Genomic DNA, 16,032 nt, shown 5'->3' with positions numbered 1-16,032 from the left:
GCTGATCAGTGGGGAATGGGCAGAATGATGTACACCCCACCTTAGGATCTCTTCAGCTGATATTGTGTTTCTCTCCTATATTTATGCAGCACTGCTGCCATGGTAACCCAGAATCGATTGGGCGGTGTTCCACGCACAGCCTTGTCCAGGAGTTATTACACAGTATTGTTTTTTTTGTTTTTTTTATTGTGGATTGCTCTGACACCCTTTAAAATGGACATTAGCGGCGATTTCCACACATCTTGCCTGCCATATTGACTCACCCGGAGTGTTAGTTTTGTTCTACCTTTAAGTGGCATGCAGCCTCAGCTTCCCAAGCTCCTGCTAAGGAAGAGAAAACAGCACCAGGTTTCAGTTTTTATCAGGATGCTAATTTAGATGTTGGAGCCAGTTATTGTTGCCAAAAGAACAGATATCATTTTTGATATTTATTTAAAAAAACTATAGTTACTTGTTCTTGTCATTAACATTTTAACACAATATTCCACGATACACCTGGTGGTGCATCAAAAAGGATGGCAATTGCGTCTGACCTTTTCAAAAGTCTATAAAAAATACTTTCTTTATAAAGAGAAAATAAATCATTGTTCTTTTGAAAAAGGCAAATGACTCAAAGCTATGTTGTGACACCTGTCTGTGTAACAGATTTGTAATGTGACTAATCGCAGGTAAATTAGTGTTAAGCTGTAAAATACAAAGAGCAATAAGAGATGGCAGGTTCCTGATGACCTTTTGTGGTTTTGACAATGTTTGCCATTTAAAGCTACAATTAAATTCAATTCAGATGCTCTTTAGTGTTCATTTCTGTGATGAGGGACAGGGAAGGTTAATCTTGGGTGTGAGAGTGCTGTGTTTAGGAAGTTCTGCCAATTCAGATAATTAGCTTGTTATCTGTGGAATCTTTTGCAAAGTTGGAGGTGTTATTGCAGCTTTGACAGTGAAGGCTGTGAAGAGTTTTTTTGAGGGAGTCCTTTGAGAGTTTTAAGCGAAGTACTGTTACAGAAAATGAGATTTTTGCATTAGTATCACTACATGAGGGTATCATGAGGGTAATGTATTGCACACACAATACGCTTATGAAGCATATCCTCCGTTTCTGTTTATCTAATCGCATTCTTTTATGTAAATTATTTATCTGAAATCAGCCATTTAGACTAGGAATTAGCCACATAGTGAGAAATGTTAGCTTAAGATTTTCCTTTCTGTGTATATTTTCTGGTCTGATTTAGCAAGCTGACACTATTAAAAACAATGAAATAAATAAAAGCACAACATTTAACACGAATGAAGAGAAAGGTGTGTGTTTACTCTCCGAAAGTCAAACAGAAGCATCGCAAACTCCATGTCACTAGTCAAAATCAGTAGCATGAAGTTCCCCTATTAAACAATACATGACTATTGTTGTTTTATTTACGGGCATAAACCAATCAACAATAGTTAATTATTAAAATGTAATTTTTCAGTTATATTAGTTGCGTATTCTGACTTTTGTAAGCAAAGAATTTTATGTAACTGGACCATTACTAGTGGATATAATGTACGGTTGTCAGGTCTGCCAGCTCAACGAGTTCCATTCCCCAGCATGCACAGCCTACAAACAAGGCCACACCGGACTCCAACACCAAGAACACACACATACACACTTCCCCGTTCTGTTTATAACACACTCCTGTTCGTAATCACCTGCACTCTCAGCCACAGCAGAAAAGGATGTTGTTTCACTCAGTTCATAGTGAAGTATATGCTAGGTTGAGTTTTTGTTCTTGATGTTACCAAGCATTGTGTTTGTTAGCTGTTTGTTTTACTTACTACCTTGTTCTTCGACTTCCATGTTTTGCTATAGCCCCATTGATATTACTGATTGCTGATTGCCTAAAAGTTGCCTGTTTTTGCCTTTGCCTGTGCCTGATGTTTAAATCTGCCATATCTGCAGATACATCCTAACATTCTAGCCTTTCATTATCTGACACCTGTTTGTGTTCAAACACAAATTTAGTGACTTCACCTAAAGGTGAACGCACAGTAAATGAATTATAAATTCATTATGTACAAATAAAAACGGCACAAAGTGTATTAACATATGAACGATAATTATTGAGGCTTAATAATCAGCTTTTGGCTGGAGAGTGTAATGTTCATGAGTGCATTTTGATTCTAAACCCTATTTAAATTGGGTAATGTTTGCTTGACAGATAATAATCTCTGGGAGCAGATAACACTGTTTAATGTCAAATAACTGTATTATGTAATATTACAAATGAATAAATTCACGTATAAATAAATGTATTATGTGCCTTTATGTGCGGATGAAGTATTATTTAGAGATAGTACTTGAGATTACAGGGAATCTTTTGTGGGTTCTGAAGACAGTATGTCTGTGTTTGAGTCTCTGTACACAGTAAGAAAGGACGCCCAAAAAGGTTCAGAATTTTTTCAGATCAAATGGCATTCATTTTTGTTTCAACACTTCAGATACAATATACAAGGCAAACAATTCTAATGATACATGTAAAAAAATATACGTCATTTTACAATATACATACAGTACCATATGACAAACGATGTGGTGACAAAATACAACATAAATATACATCATCAAGCATTCTCTTCACTTAAAGACCTATGCAGTACACTGAGAGAGAGGTACAGTGCAGTAGTATTTGGACCAATTATACCAAACCAAGTACAGTACATTGCTGGTCAAATTCAAAGCAGACATTTTGGAGACATGTAATAAAACTTTAAAATAAATAACAGGATTACTTGCGATGCAATATTCTTTCCTCGCTCATGCACTGTTGAGTGATGTGTTTTCCTGTGTTTCATTATTGACTCAACAAACACCTTCCAGTAATCGTATAATACAATTGCCAACCCATACCATCAATTCCTCAGGTGGCTCTCTGAAACAGGACCTGTGCTTTTCTTGGGAGAAAAAACAGCAATTGAAAAAAAGACTGTTTTGTAATAATACTTGCCTTGTTGCTAGGATAAAAATTAGTTTATCCAAAAGGGGGGGATCACATGATCAGGAATGGAGTAAACTGTTATGCACATTGTGTAAGATGGGAGTGTGTAAGAGATTTTCTCCTACTACTCTACCATAATACTCCTATTTTTTGAGCATAACACTAGTATTGTTTAGATTATCATGCTGTTGGTCAATTTTTTTTATATATATGGATTAATTTCACAGAATACAGAGCCTGTCTGTAGCTGGTGTATCTTTGGATACAGCAAGAAAAACAAAATCCAATTTACTTGGGCAAAATTGTGCTGAGGCAAAAGAGGGCCAAAAAGAATGAGTGGAAGGTAGAACAGGTCCGCCTCATTTGTCACTGTACTGTTCAATCACAAGCCTTCAAAGACGGGTGAATAGAAATACTGTGTTGTGGTCCATGCTTCTGAAGGAACACACCAACAAATTACACACTGCAATTTCAAAAAACTAGACTAAAGGTGACCCTTCAGGCCCAAGGTCGATTGAACAAATGACATTCCTTTTACCATTTAGTGGGGAGACAATGTGAAGTGCAGTCGACTAAATTCATGCCACAATACATTGTATATTCAATGCCACATTGACCAAATGCTTGCTGATGGGATGTTACAATGAAAGGTAATGGTTAAAAATAAATGGGACGAAAGGAAATCTCAAACAACAAATATTTGTATGGTTACAATTTATCAAGCAGCTTTATCATATCATGAGTATGTAAGTGGACGTCCCAAGGCTATGAGTGAAAATGCCACTGCCTAATGACAGAACCAGCAGTTAGACTGCTGAAGAGATTATGGCATAATCACATAAAAACAGCATAAGCCTACAGTGTTCTTATTAATGAAGAGTCAGAAAAATATCAATCAGTCTATCAGTTCATCACATCCTTTTTTTTATACATACTTAAGGAATGAAGCAAAACCCAAGGGTTATTATATATATATATATAAAAAAAGAATAAATAATCAAATAAATATTAAACGTAATAAATAGATAAGAAACCCAAAAAATAAATAGATAAATATATATACCAAGCAAACTGAATGACTGATTGTTGTGCCTTTTGTGTAATAGTTGTTGTAATGATCCACAGCAGTTCTCATTGATTTGGAGGTTGAGTAGTCCACAGGCTTATACTTCTGATGATCAGCCATTCCTTCTGGTTTGCTGTGACCACGATGCGAACACACTCAATATCAAAAGCTATTTTATGGTCCACATTGTGAACCTCAATGTTCCCATGCTTAAACTCTCCTAATGTGATGTAGGAGGAGCACTGCCTGCCTTTTTTTGTTCCCACCAGTTTCTCTCCAACTTCTAAGGCTCCATGATGCAAAATGTCATTCTGACGGTCATCTGTGCCAGTGCTGATCTTAATTTTGCTGATTTTCGTGGGTTTGTTGAACACTATGACATAAAAGTCCCCAGTGGATGGAGCTTTGCCCCAGAAGTACTCATCTACACTGCTGTAAGCTTTGGCAGCGTCATAGCTCTCAAACACATTGATATTAGTGTACAGTGTGGCAGGGGGGTTGTCTGGAATATCGAGAGAGTCCTCCTCAAAGTCATCATCCTTCAGTTTATTCTCAGCCCCCTTGTATGACGAGTAGTAGCCCATGTGTTGGAAAAGCGATGGTTTGAAGCGGATCACTTCCTTCTGGGCCAATAGGCCTCGGAAATGAATCAGCAGCCAATCACAGGGCATCTCCTGATAGAACATGAGCAGAAAGTGTGCAAGTCTGGGAAGATCTCTAGAGTGGTAAAGCTTCCCGATGTAGCCCAGCTTGGAGAACTCCAGCGTGACCCAGTAAGACCCCTCTCTGGAAGTGACTACTTTCTTTAGAGCCGTAAGAAAATTCCTCGAGCATCGCACATCATCCTCCAGCATCATGTAGAAGTGCGATAGGTTGGTGCAGAAGTTGAGCAGGAAAGCATAGTCTACGTTCTGCTTAGAACGGAACCGAACTCTATCCTCAGGGTCGTTGTAGTTTCGCTTCAGCCCGTCAAGAGACGGGTAATATTCCTCGGGTGCGTGAATGACCAGTAGACGTCCTGCTATGATGTGATGGCCAAATTTGCGGGTTATCTCCTGAACCAAACTCTCACACCAAGCTAGGTCAAAATCTGCCAAGTGAACCACGACGACAATCTCTTTGAGCTCTTCATAGCTGGACTGGTCAAAAATGGACTTGATGGTCTCCAGAAGGTAATTTCCTCGTTTTCTTTTTACTGATGACAATCCAATCGTGAGGTACTCTGCCGAAAAATAAGTTTAAAAATGTTTAACACAATTAATAATGGGGTCAATGCACAAACAGGTTTTGGCCCCTAATGCTACCTTCACACATACAATGACTCAGTCAGAGTGATCAGATTCATTTTCAATAAGAATTGGCAAGAGAGAGAGAGAGACAGTGATCATCAGTGACTAGATGTAGGTGTGTCCAGCAATTTGGCAAAATTGAGAAAAATGTAATGTTATACAAATATGGAGTGGCTTGTTGCAGAGTTGGAGTGAAGACAGTAGAGTGCACATGATCTGTAGCAAACAGAACACACTGCTTCTCCTTCATCACGTATAATATGATGCGGATACACACTGGTGAATTTTATATACAAATGCCAAAACTCCTTCCAAAATGTTTCATATTAGTGGCAGGAAAACTAATTTGGAATGCTAGCTGAAACACCCACTAATAAACAATATTACTATGGAAACCAGTAGTAGAAATAACTACTGGAGCTTTTATAGAACAGTGACTGTGACTTGCAGTAATAAATTTGCTGTATATGTGAAAGTATCATTAGTTCCAGTGGAAGAATTTCATAATTCTACAGCATACAAAGACATTCTAGATAATTATCTGCTTCCAAATATGTGGCATCAGTTTGAGGAAGAGCTACATTATGGCACATACTTTTGTCTATATAGTATACATTATATAAATACAGAAATAATAGAGTCTTGAAGTTGCTGTCTTACTATAATAATGACTGTAAACAATTCTGCCTGAAAAGTAAAAGCCACACTATTTAAGTAAAAAGGTTATGTGTCATAGCACAGAATACAAGTAACCCATTAATCTGCACATTATTCTGCATGCTGAAGTTACATTTTATTACATCAAAAATGACAGAATGCCACATTACACCAAATAGAAATAAATAAATAATAATACTTTTTCGAGGCAAAGGAGTCCCAGCAAGGTAGCGATATGTCACGTTAATGGTTCCAGAAAAATTGGTGATGTCTTTGAAGGTGTGAACATATCGCTCAGAATTTAACGGGTGCATCGAGACCTCCCTCAGCTGCCGTTTATCCTCCTCCTGTGGACATATAGAGGCATTAACTATTGTATTATATTATTACAAACAGAACTCTTCTAAATACTTCATAAAGTGCTAGTGACCTGCTGCAGTAAAATGTTTCTTATTCACACTGTACCCATCTGTCAGCACAATAATCTGTTATGAAAAGAAGTGAAAAAATGAGTGCACCTATTGCTAAACAGAAGGAAGAAGGAGCTCTTGATGTTTTTCTCCTCCTGTTATGGGGTTTTCTCCAGACACACAATGTATATCCAACAGCTTGAGGGCTGAGTTTGATAAATGGTTAGTTTTACTTAAACAGATGCCATGTTAGCCAAGCTCAAACATCAATTCTTCAGCAGCAGGCTACTCCTGGTGCTGTCGCTGTGTAGCAGAAGGCTCCATTATTCTGCTTACAGAGCAACTGATAATTCTGCAGATTCCCTTTTGCAATAAACTTTCTGCTTGTTTATTCTATGTGTTACATAAAAGACTGCTTAGTTTCACAAAACCAGACCATCAGCAAAACACAACAAAATATGATGTTGGAGCACACACTAATGCATGTAATACATTTTTAAATCAACTGTACAGTTTATTCATGCATGATCATTTAACTTTCTGTTTTCTGTTCACTAAAAGTAGACATTGCATATAAGCTTCTTGCCCATGCTTCTTGCCCATGTTATTATGAACAGCTAAATACATGCAGCATAAGAATGCCTACATACATGCAGCCCTTAATGAAGAAAATAAAATATTTTCAGTTTCAATATTTCATCATGGAATAGTTACCAGACATTTTGGTTTGAGTATTTCAGAATGGTACAAAAATGCAATCAATCAATCAATCTATCTATCTATCTATCTATCTATCTATCTATCTATCTATCTATCTATCTATCTATCTATCTATCTATCTATCTATCTATCTATCTATCTATCTATCTATCTATCTATCTATCTATCTATCTATCTATCTATCTATCTATCTATCTATCCTTAGACCACTTTTGATAGATACTGACCACTGCAGACCGGGAACACCCCACAAGAGCTGCAGTTTTGGAGATGCTCTGATCCAGTCGTCTAGCCATCACAATTTGGCCCTTAGTCAAACTCGCTCAAATCCTTGTGCTTGCCCATTTTTCCTGCTTCTAACACATCAACTTTGAGGACAAAATGTTCACTTGCTGCCTAATATATCCCACCCACTAACAGGTGCCATGATGAGGAGATAATCAGTGTTATTCACGTCACCTGTCACTTCTCATAATGTTATGATCTCTCATACACTTTAGAAACCAAGATTTGTCTAAAATTCTAAACATCTCTTAAATAATTAACAAGACAAAAACACGTGACATGTTATGACCACAACATTTTGATCATTAACTCAGGCTCATAAATAGTTAACAGGTCTCTTGAATTTGGAATGCTTCATGAAATTTTAACCATGATGCATTTTGAGCTCCAGAATTATGTGTACAACACATCAATATCAACGCTTCAAATTAGAAGACATCTACCTAACATCGACCAAATTCAAGTACAGAGTTCATGTCATTGCTGATTTCAAAATTATTGGCAGCCCTTACAATTAAGGGAGTGGCAATCATTTTGAAACCAGCATTGACATGGACTCTGTGGAGAGAGTTACAGAAGGGAAGCTATTTGTACATGTGCCTCTCCTCAAACATTCAGAAAAAGTTCAAATCCAGAAACTAAAATTGCTATTGCAAAGCATTGATTTTATGTCAGACTTGTCTGAGTGAATTTGGATGAGACATTACCTTAACTTCATGACAGAGGCAACCATTTATTTAATGCTTTATTTAATTTAATGTTTCTGAAGTCTGAGAGTAACTTACAAAATAAAGAATGACTGCAAGCATTAAATATTGTTTATCTCAAAAGTTTTACCACAAAAGGTTTTGAGAAAAAAATATAATTATTTTAAAAAGATCTTAAATGAATGATATCCAATTACAGCAAAGTAGTTTCTCTATCTGCTCTGGGGTACTATTTATTTTAAACAACTACTTCTTCCCATTTTCTCTTCAATAAGTCTGGAGCTCCCTGTAACTGATGTGACCTGTCCTATATAGGACTTCACCATTTATAAATGACACAAGCAAATGCCCTTTAAAAATGGCACAATCATTCAGTAACTGTGAAAAATAAAGTTTTTGCTTTGTACTGAAAAATATAGAATTACTGGCACTATTGGTAAAGAATAAAAAAGGTAAGTGGTTAATTATTTAGTTAAAAATTATTTATAAACTCTAATCCATCAATGACCTCAATTTTATTTAATTAATAAAAAAAAAACCCCACATTATTAAGGAATTTTATACAAACCACAATTGTCTCAATTATTTTCATCCCTAGGAAATCAAGTAAGCAATAATGTAACTGAAGTATGTTCTAAGTCAACAGTCAACCATGCTGTTAAAGTGAGGTAGAAATACACTGTGACACGAAACAAAATTCTCTTAGCAATTCATCGACATCCGGGAGATTAAAGAATATGCAAATGAAATAAGTAAACTGGTAATGGTCAGGTAATGGCTATAAAAATAGCTACATGCCTTAAAATACTCGTATTCACCGTGGTAATTATAATTAAAAAAACCACCCAGAGTTTTCTTTATATATATTTTATACACCAAAGCTATTATTTTAATGAACCTGCCTGAGAGAGGACACAGCGAGGTTGATAGCGAGGTTAGAAAGAAATGATTTCACAGAGGAAATGAAATTCACAGATAATGGTACCATTTTAGGTCACCATGTCTCCAAATCTACTATTAGAGGCCACCTTCATGTCAGCAAACTATTTAGAAAGTGTGCCAGAAGAAAAGCTTTTCTTTTTATCTAGCCACAAATGCATGCCACAGGAACGTACCAACTTTGAATGGAATTGGGTTTTGTGGTCAGATGAGACAAATATATAACATTTTGATAATAAACACTTTAGAAGATATAAAGAGAAGGACTGTTATTCAGAGAATAGCCTAATATGGGTTGTTGGCTATAGTAGAAGATCTAGATGTTGTGTGGCTGTTGTTTCCTCCGAAGGGCCTGTGAACCTTGTTAGGACACATGGCATGAAGTACAAATCCATGAAGCACTAAGAAAATAAAATTTGGGCTACCAGGAAGCTAGAGTTGTATCTTGTTTGGATCTTCAAGTAAGATAATGTTTCAAAACATAAAGTACTGTGCAAGTCACCCTAATTAGGCAGTCTCATTTTTATAAAACATACATTATATCTTAGGTGTTTATTTTATTACTTATTAATTATTGAGTCAATAAAAATATTCTGGAGTTTGAAACATTATCAAAATTAATAACAAAATGAAAGCATAATAACATTAAAGAAACTAATATATTATGTAATAGACCACTTCATTAATTCTACTCAGTGCCTCAGGGCACAAAGTATGTCTATATATTACAATATTTACAATATTTCCACCTCTATAGCATTATTATTACGCCTTGGCAATAGATACTAATCACCCGTTAAATAGCAAAGTAAAAAAGAAATTAGGCTACAGTATACACCTCACAAGGAATAGTCCATTTTATTATGGTTACTTTTCTCAAAAAAGACATTCTCGATGACGTATGCAGCAAACTGCAATCTCTGGAGGACGCAGCATCCGAAATGAGACGCAGTGAATATAGAAACACTGTATAACAGTGCATTGTGTCACAGGCTCTTGTAGCGAACATGAATAAAATGACATTACATATAGCAAAAAAACAAATTAACACAATTCAGTCTCACAAGTCTCCTTTCACTACAGCAAAAAAAAAAACAACCACAGTCCACCCCGGGGATCTACAATGAAGGCAAACTGAAAACCCAAAAGCATAAATGGTTCTTGAAAAAGCTTACCAACTATTTTGAAGAATCAAAAGGATTTGAATTGAAAAGTCCGCCTTGAAAATGCATTTGTAAGGATGTCCGCAACCAAATCGATTTCTTCTCCTGTCAGCCATTGTGAGTTGAAATATATATATTTTATTTAGTTTGTGTGCTTCACTGCCTCTGACTACTCCAATTATCCAATCAAAAGACGTGAAATTGCTGACATAATCGTATGCCTCCTAGATGGCCCCAGTGACGCCAACTCGAAATCTGATTGGTTAATGGAACAGTTTCATTGCCACTTATTTTAAGCTACGGGCGCCTGCACTATTGATTCTGAAGGCCTTAAGGCAGATTTCTTTCACTCTGGCAACACATGATGGCAGCCACTGGCTGAAATATGATTGGATAAATACTCTGATCATAAATATACACTACTGGAAGCAGCGCAACCGAGAGAAAAGCTATGAAATGTAGAGAAGACTATTGGGAATAATTGAATACACATTCATGGAAAAATATATTAAATATATTAACATGCAAGTCAGTGATTCAGATCACTGCTGTTTAAGCCAGCAGAGAAGGACTTCCTGGCCCTGACAGTCTGCCACTGTATATATTTATATATATCTTACAAGTATATATACGGTATATTTATTTTTTATATTAAATTTTTATAAATATTTAATCTTTTTATATTTATTATATCTATTTATTACAAGTACACTGCTGTTACCTTCATACAAAATCTGTTTCTATAATGCACTGACTGCATTGACAATGTAAACACTTGATGAGAGAGAATCAAGCAGCATAATATACACCTTTTTTAAAAAAAAATATTTTAATAAATGTAATTTGTCTAAAGTTTGGATTTCTTTCGTATTTTCCACCTGAGATAAAGCTAATTAACCATGAAGACAATTTCCCCAAGCTTTTTGAGAGTAGTGTGTGTTTAAAAAGGTAAGAGCACTCACCAGCACATAGCCATCCTCCATGTAGAGGTTCATGAAGAGCAGAAAGGTGATGAGAATCACCAAAAATGGGATAGTGGAGCGCTTCCGTAAACATCTCATTTTATCCAGGTTCTTCAACAGAAGCCTCATGATGGAGACGCTATCACTCAGATCTGCCAAAAAACAAACAACAACAGAGAGACAAAGGCATCAGTGGCATCAATATTATCACAATATTGAATATAAGATGCCTCTAGAATGCTGCATTTTAAATGTAGGAAATGCCATAGAGTACATTTTTGCTTTATACCAGCCTGGTGTTGAATAATACTGATTAGTTCTGGGTGGAAAAACCAGGCTCTGGGTTAATCAGCAGCTCTCTATAAAGTGGATTGCCCAATGCTGTCTTGGCTATAAAAAGTCTAAGATGGGAATGGCAGAAGCAAATGCTGTCATGAAAAGCAGCTTAGCTCATTGTTGCAGAACACTTGTACAATCATGTCTTCGGAGAATTATCCCCAGGCTCAAACTGCATATCTGTATAGAAAACAGAGTATAATCTATTTGTTTGTAAGGCAATGCACCAGGTTCAAATTCACTGTAAATATGAAGCCACTTTCCCATGCACTACATTCAGGAATTAACCTGACAGCAATGTTTGTAGGCTACATCACTGATTTCAGACAAGAAGAACAAAAGATGAGATTAATATTAAGACCCTCTTAGAATTAGCAAACTTGATACTCAACATCTATTATGCATACTTATTAAAGTCTGCACACAGACTAAGTATTTGCTCAGCATTTTCCCCAAAATCCCTAACAGGATAAATATTTCCATCCACCTTGGACAGGAAGAAATAGGAAAATAGCACTATGAACAAAGATAGGATAAAATGTTTGGTTATTTGCCTAGCAGCAGAGGTCCATTTTGTTCTCAGTAGCCTTTATTCGAGGACGAGTGGATGCAATCGTTATCATCTTTTTGCTTGAAAAAACCCTAAAAGCACTCCATTATGTGCAATATGCAGACTTGGGGTGTTCTTTCCAATGTTAAATTACACTAAACTAGACAAAAATAGATATAAAATAAGAAGTGCTGTTGAAGATTCTTCTGAAAGCATCAGTGTAGTCTTTTTACGATGACTCTTGCTAACCATCAGGGACCACTAATGGAATACAAAATAGCTCTATGCTAGATTCCATGGCCAGATAGCTATCGATCTGGCTGACCACCAGTCTGCTTCATCAGGGAATAGGGCAGTCAATTGCTGCCTGCTCTAACAGCAGTTAACATGGTCAGACCAAACAATGGCCCATTTCAACACCTATAGATATATTACAAATCGCTGACTAATGATCTTTCATGGAGCTTTTTTAAAAGAGATTTTTTGGAGAGCTTTTCTGGATACCTGATATTACTGCAACGTGATATTCTAGTGTTAAGACTGAGTCAGTAGTCCATGGTCTTTTGTCCTTTGTTCTTGCTATCATTATGCGTTTAAATTTTTATAAGTGGTTTGAATTAGGCATTAAATATTCACAGGGCGACATGAAAACAGACATTATGTCATCAAAACAATTGCTTGAATAAACACCAATGTTGTTTCAGACACTTTGGGCACCCTACACCAGACTCTACTGTACCCAACCCCAATGATTTTAGTTAGCAATATACTGCATATACATATATAAATCATACAACCCCAATCATACTGTTATTGATTTTGTTTTGTTACTTTTGGTTAACTATGATCAGTACAAGATGCACAAAGAAGACCCAATATCATTAACAAGGTTCACCAGTTTTCAACAAAATTTCCAGTCCAACTGGAATTACACACACACACACACACAAAAATGAAATTGTAGTCCAAAGTTTAAGCACTGGAAAAAGTAGAGCCACTTAAATCCCTTCTCAGCCTTTGTGTGAGAAACAAGGTCACTCTGGTGCTCATGCATTCCTGATGTGTGGACATTATCCACTCCATAATCCCTTCTCCTTCTCCAAAACTTTGCAATATATCTTACAACTGAATTGGTTCTGTACCTTACACATGCCGTGTCTGCACATACACTTTGCCTTCTAAGTTTTAATTGTGGAAATGTGTTAAATTTAATTTGTTGTTCACTATAAATCTTGGTGGAAAGATTTTGCAAACCAATCTGGCAACCCTAACAATAACCACCCAATTATTGAACTCATTTGTTTTCACAAAAGCTCCACAACATTAAACATAACTATATCTAAAATAATAGTCTAAATGTGTTGCTCTTAAATAATGAAAACTTGATAGTTGTTGGCTAATTGCTTTGGTATTAGAGAAATCAGACACTTCAGATAATGCTGTTATTAGAAAACAATAAACTTTGGGATATTAACAGTAACACCACTTTGTGTCACACTGCATCACACCAACTCTGATTATTTTACAATACCAGCCTGCCAATTCCTTCATTATTTAACAGAAACCCCGCTAACATAAAATGTTTGATTCCAAAAACAGTTACAAAGCCAACTTTATTTTTTAATGCTGACTTTACTAAAGACTCTACATACATATATTCCGATTACAATATTAAATCTTCAGAGGACCACGGATGCATGGACACTCTCTTTAGTGCTACATCCTTGAATTTGTCTTTCCCTCTTTGCCCCAGCTGCACTATTGTTAATAAACAGAGAAAAAAATCACTTTGCCAGACCAATGGAGGTTTACTGTACAATTACACAATTGGATGGTTTTTAAATTTTCTAGTTCATGCTGTTTTGCATCTGAGTGGCACTGAGGTTATGTCATGATAATGCAGATTAATGGTGGGTCTGGATCCTTTCAGCTGTTTAGGCTGCAGGTGGACTTGGCTTCGCCACGGGAGGTCAGTCGGGGAAGCTGCTTCACACTTTACTGCTGATGCAGTGAGAGAAACTGGGGCAGGAATCTATACAGACCTTTCAGAATATGATGCATATACAGCAGAGAATACAGCAGGGTGACATACTCTTGAATAACACAGATATCTAGCATGTAGAACAGCAATACACCATGAGCAAGGGAGGTGAATTTTTTTTTTCCACAAAGAAATGTTTCTTTATTTCTGGAAGGAAATCATTTCTAAATACATTATGCATGTCAAGCTTTCTCACCCCTTCAGATCGCCTTTTACAAACTCCATCCTCATTAGACATGCCCTCTGGCTGACTGCAAAATGTCTATTAGAAATATATTAAGCCGGGCTCACATCACTCATCACTAAACTCAAAAGAGCTGAACTCAACTAGCCTTAAATACAACAAATCATCTGATACACACTTTTGTTTTTGGTATTCTAATATTTTCGAATTGAACAATTAATTGTTTCTGACAGAGACCAGATTGAGCAAGAAAGCCCTGCTCACATCGCCTTGTTGTCTGCCAAGAACCTCACTTCAGTAGAGGTGTGTTTTGATGGGAATGGCCATTCAACCTCTCATCACCCAGCACTGAGGAAACACTGCAATGGCAAATGAAGCATGCACACTACACAGAGTGCTAATTCATCTGGACAGTGTTCATTAAATACACAAGATCACAGTAAATCCACATGGGTGGATGCTCAAGTATCGGCTCATCTGCAAATTATATCGTGACTCTGAACTGATAGACAGGTTACTGAACAAAATTAGTGCTCATCTTCATTTTACTAACCTGTAAGTAAAAGAACAGTAAGCCTGTAAATAAATAAAGGGATTAAATAAATGATTATGATATAATTATGATCAAATTAATTAAAGGAATAAATCATGACAGGGTTTGCTGTTATAGAAAAAAAAATTAGCAACATGAAGCTGCTGATTATTTTCCTCGGATCTTATTCATTTCTTATTCCTCCACTGCCGTTAGCCGAACTCTAACAATGTCCTTTTTCATTCTGTCATACTTTTTATCCATTTAAATCCATCCAGTTATATTTAATGTCGTGGAACACTGCCAAAACAAGTACTTGTTACACACATTTTTGCACACATTTTATTCAGTTCAGTGATTAAATATAATAGGATTAGTTACAAACATTTCAGCTTTAGATCTCTGTGTAGACATTTCAAATCACACTTCCCTTTTAAAACCTTTAAAGCATGATGCTACATGAAAGGACGTTCCTTTGTTATGTAACACAGTTGCAGAACAGCTGTTTTCATCTTCAATACTATATAATAGTGTCTTTGATGAAAAATTTCAAGGTTCTTTATGAACTGGCATATTGCTGATGTTAGAATTTAACCACTAGTACATCTGTTGTCTATTTAAAGACAAGTTGCAGCTTACTGGGAACAAGGATAAATCATTTATTTTTATTTTTACTTTTGGTTATCTCTTAACACATATAGAATTTAATGTATATGATATGACTAATATTCATTTACATTGAACATGTTTTCAGAAAATAACTACTTCTGTTGTTAAATAGCAAAGGAGTGTCCTGTTAAGTACATCATACAGTGCTTTCCAGCTAAACGAAAGCCTCAAAAAATAATTTTGAACCTCCACAAGTGTGGTTCATCCTCTGGACCGAACTAATGGTATCATTAGCATCTGTACAAATAGTTGTATGCCATTATAAAAATCTTGGGGCCACACAGATGCTGCATCTGCCATGATGCAAGTGCAGAGAATTATAATATAGAACAACCGATATTTTGGATATAGTCTTCTCTGGTCTGATCAAACAGAAATTTAAGAGTTTGGCCATTATAACTGTTACTATGTATGGAGGGAAAGCTTTTGAGCTGAAGAATACCATCCGAGTTGAAGCGTGGTGGTGGCAGCATGATGTTTTTGGGGTGTTCTGCTGAAGAAAGGACAGATTACTTGTGTCTGAAAAGTATCTGAGAAAGGAAGTAAACAATAT

General features: G+C 36.2%; 1 protein-coding gene across 6 annotated transcripts in view; it reads right to left on the bottom strand.

The window, feature by feature from the left end:
- Nucleotides 1-2,448: 2,448 nt before the first annotated feature.
- mgat4c (mgat4 family member C) overlaps nucleotides 2,449-16,032 on the bottom strand; it is a 125,634-nt gene continuing 112,050 nt past the window's right edge. For all 6 annotated transcript variants that reach the window (XM_058387068.1, XM_058387071.1, XM_058387069.1 and 3 more), the window contains 3 exons: nucleotides 11,168-11,319; nucleotides 6,181-6,328; nucleotides 2,449-5,257 (listed from right to left, as the gene is read on the bottom strand). In XM_058387068.1, the coding sequence (XP_058243051.1) occupies nucleotides 4,101-5,257; nucleotides 6,181-6,328; nucleotides 11,168-11,296 (1,434 nt within the window). In that variant the 5' untranslated portion in view covers nucleotides 11,297-11,319 and the 3' untranslated portion in view covers nucleotides 2,449-4,100. The remainder of the gene's footprint in view (nucleotides 5,258-6,180; nucleotides 6,329-11,167; nucleotides 11,320-16,032) is intronic.

Source organism: Hemibagrus wyckioides, linkage group LG04, assembly GCF_019097595.1.
Source record: "Hemibagrus wyckioides isolate EC202008001 linkage group LG04, SWU_Hwy_1.0, whole genome shotgun sequence".
In the NCBI taxonomy this organism is placed as follows: Eukaryota; Metazoa; Chordata; class Actinopteri; order Siluriformes; family Bagridae; genus Hemibagrus; species Hemibagrus wyckioides.
Note: the sequence above shows the minus strand (reverse complement) of the source record. Positions and strands in the feature narration are given on the sequence as shown.